Raw genomic sequence first — 3300 nt, forward strand, 5'->3', positions numbered from 1 at the left:
CTGCTGCTGCTGCTGCTGCTGCTGCTCTGTTTGAGCTCCCCAGGCATTGCCCGTCTGGATGCGCTGCTGCCTCAGGCGCTGCGTGTGCTGCTGCAGGAGCTTTCCCTTCTTGGTCTTTTGCTGCTGCTGCTGCCCGCCAGTGCTGCTGCTGCTGCTGTGAACCTGCTGCAGCAGAAAGCCCAAGGCCTCCAAGAAGGAAGTCGAAGCAGTAAATGGCAAATCTGCTGCAGAAAGTTGCTGCAGCACGTTTCTCCGTTGCTGCTGCTGCTCCAGCTCCTCCTGGCTAATAACACAAGTAGTTGCTGCTGCTCCCGGGCTCCCCGCTGCTCCTGCTGCTGCTGCTGCTGCGGCGGGAGAGCTGGCAGCAGCGCGCGGCGCAGCAGCAGACGTACTTAGGGCGCTCGCCAGCGACAAGGGCTTCTTTTGCTGCTCAGCGCTTGCTTCCTCCTGCTGCTGCTGTTCTTCCTGCTGCTGCTGCTGCTGCTGTTGCTGCTGCTGCAGAAGCGCAGCAACTCGCTGCAGCGCCTGCGCCAGCAGCAAACGCTTCGAAGAGTCTGAAGCCCCCAAAGCCAGAGACAGCAGCAGCAGCCCTTGCTGCGTTTGCGGCAGCTGCGCGCCTGCGGATTCTGTGACATTTCGCAGCAGCAGCATGTCCCCCTTGCTGCTGCTACTACTACTGCTGCTGCTGCTGCTGCTGCCGCTGAAGATGATCGAGACGCCCTGTGCAATGAAGTCCTCAAAGAGCTGCTGCCGCTGCTGCTTCAGCTGCTTCAGTTTGCTTCCCTGCACAAGCTGCTGTTGCTGCTGCTGCTGCTGCTGCTCCCGCTGCTGCTGCTGCTGCAGCTGTTGATCTGCTGCAGTCATGGAGGCAGCAATGCTGCGCAGCTGCTTCTGCTGCTGAGGCTCCAGCAGCTGCTGCAGCAGCTCCAGCGAAAGCCTAGATATACGTTTGCTCTCATCGTCTGGCAGCAGCAGCACAGCAGCAGCAGCAGCACGGCTTGCCTCCGCAACAGCAGAAGCAACCTGCCGCTGCTGCTGCTGCTCCGGCAGCGCAGCAAAGAGTTGTTCCAACGCAACTGACGTTGGCAGGATGCTGCTTGCTGCTGCTGCTGCAGCTGCTGCTGTTGCTGCTGCTGCTGGGCAGCGCTGAGCCTCTGCGCTGCTGACGGCAACGCATACGGGCGCAGCACGCGTAGCAGCAGCAGCAGCAGCAGACGGGCTAGTTGCAACAGAAGCCTCAAGATCACCACTATCTGCTGCTTGCTGCCCTTCAGCAGCAGCAGCTGCTGCTGGTATTGCTGCTGCTGCTGCTACTTGTTGACGTGACCTGGGGGACGCCAGTCCCGGGGGAGGGCGGAAGTTTATGTCTTCAGTGCTGCTGCTGCTGCTGCTGCTGCTGCTGCTGCTGCTGCCGCTGTTGCTACCGCTGCACGGCAGCTCCCCAGTGCCAAGGTTCTCTCTCTTCGCTGAAGAGTCAGCAGCCGCAGGAGCAGCAGCAGCTGCTGCTGCTGCTGCTGCATCCGCATCGCTGCTTCCTCGAGGCCTCCAGATGACTGCTGCTGCTGCATCACTCCGTGCTGCTGTTGCGGGTGCTGCGGCGCTTGCTGCTGACGCTGGCGCGCTTGCTGCAGCAGCAGCAGCAGCAGCAGCTTGGCCGTTTGCTGCTTCCCGCTGGATTTTGTGTCTCTTCATGTAACTCAGCAGCAGCCGCCTGTAAGCAGGATAGTCTCCCTGCAGCGCCAGAGGGAGGGGCCTCGTGCTGCTGCTGCTGCTGCTGCTGCTTGTGCTGTCGTTGCTGTTGCTGTTGTTGCTGCTGCTGCTGCCTGCGCCGCCAGCTCCGTACTGCTGTCTCCCGCGGCCGCTGGCACTGCTGCTGCTGCTGCTGCTGCTGCTGCTGCTGGGCCTGCTGCTGCCGCCGTGAACAGCAGCAAGGTGCACATGCAGGTCCGTGAGGTGTCTGTACACCGTAAGCGGGCAAAGCTCTCTGTGGGGACACGGGTAATGCTCTTGGGTGTAGTGCTGCTGCAGCTCTTCCAGCTGCCGGAACACCTGCAGCAACAGCAGCAGCAGCAGCAGCAGCAGCAGCGGCAGCGGGGGTGGGTGAGCGCGACAGTAGCAGCAGCAGCAGCAGCGGCAGCGGTAATGGGGTGAGCGCGACAGCGGCAGCAGCAGCAGCAGGAAGAACACCGACGCGAGGAGCAAAAGCACAGAATGCACGCAGCAGCAGCAGCAGCAGCAGCAGCAGAAGGGAGAAGCGGCGCAGCAGCAGGGGCAGCAGCCACTCACGGGGACGATTTCTGCGGACGGGGGGGGCTCTGCTGCAGTGCGTTCTGCTGCAGCAGCAGCAGCAGCAGCAGCACGGTGGTAGTCTTGTTCACACAAAGGACAAGAAAAGTGGCAGTCTCTAAAGTGCAGCAGCAGCGCGTCTCCGTCGAGTGTACGTTCACCGCAGACGCTGCACTTGGGGTGTACAGACACCCCGGCTGCTGCTGCTGCTGCTGCTGCAGCCGCCGGGTCCGCGCCGCGCCCCCCCCGCTGCTGCTGCTGCTGCTGCTGCTGCATGTGCACGCGGTAAAGGGCCTGCGGCAGCAGCTGCTGCTGCGCCAGCAGCTGCCCGTTGCTGCCCAAAAGACAGACGCAGCAAAGCTGCAGCGCGTGCTGCTTGTTGAGGTGTACAGACAGCTGAGACAAAGACCCGTACACTTGCTGCTCGTCGGGGGGCCCCGTGAACTCCAGGAAGTCCCCGCTGCTGCTGCTGCTGCTGCTGCTGCTGTCGGCGGGGGGCGTCGGGGCGGCGTGCTGCTTGGCTTCTGCTGCAGCAGCAAGGGCCAGCAGCATCTGCTGCTGCTGCTGCTGCAGGTCAGCAGCAAAGACATAAGAAAACAGCCAGCTGTCTCTGCAAGGCTGCTGCCAGCAGCGCAGCTGCAGCAGCGCCTCCACGTGTCTCCTGACAGCAGCAGAAGAGAAAGCAAGGCCTGCTGCTGCTGCTACGAGGTGGGGGGGCAGTGCTGCTGCTGCTGCTGCAGCGTACAGCGGCGGCTGCAGCAGCGCAGCAAGGGGCCCAGGCACTGCAACACGAGCAGCAGCTTCCCCCGTAAACAGCAGCAGCAGCAGCGGCGTGCTGCTGAAGCAAAATGGACAGCTGCGGGCCTTGCGGGGGCCCAGCCGCAGCCGCAGCGCGCACAGCCAGCAGCAAAAGTGGCTGCAGCAGCCAGCAGCAACACACGGGGTTTCTTCGCAGCAAACCACGCACTCCACCACCGCAAACCCCTGCTGCTGCTGCTGCTGCTGCTGCTGCTG

At 63.1% G+C, this 3300-nt stretch overlaps 1 protein-coding gene across 1 annotated transcript; it reads right to left on the reverse strand.

Annotated features, from left to right (window-relative positions):
* Positions 1 to 4: 4 nt before the first annotated feature.
* Positions 5 to 2838, reverse strand: ETH_00007670 (uncharacterized protein; the record flags this gene model as incomplete). Its single annotated transcript, XM_013374017.1, has 2 exons — positions 5 to 2049; positions 2287 to 2838. Coding segments are annotated over 2 exons (2597 nt in total), but the record flags the coding sequence as incomplete, so codon positions are not given.
* Positions 2839 to 3300: the final 462 nt, after the last annotated feature.

The sequence above is a fragment of the Eimeria tenella genome, genomic scaffold (assembly GCF_000499545.2).
Source record: "Eimeria tenella Houghton genomic scaffold, Eth_scaff19, whole genome shotgun sequence".
Classification (NCBI taxonomy): domain Eukaryota; phylum Apicomplexa; class Conoidasida; order Eucoccidiorida; family Eimeriidae; genus Eimeria; species Eimeria tenella.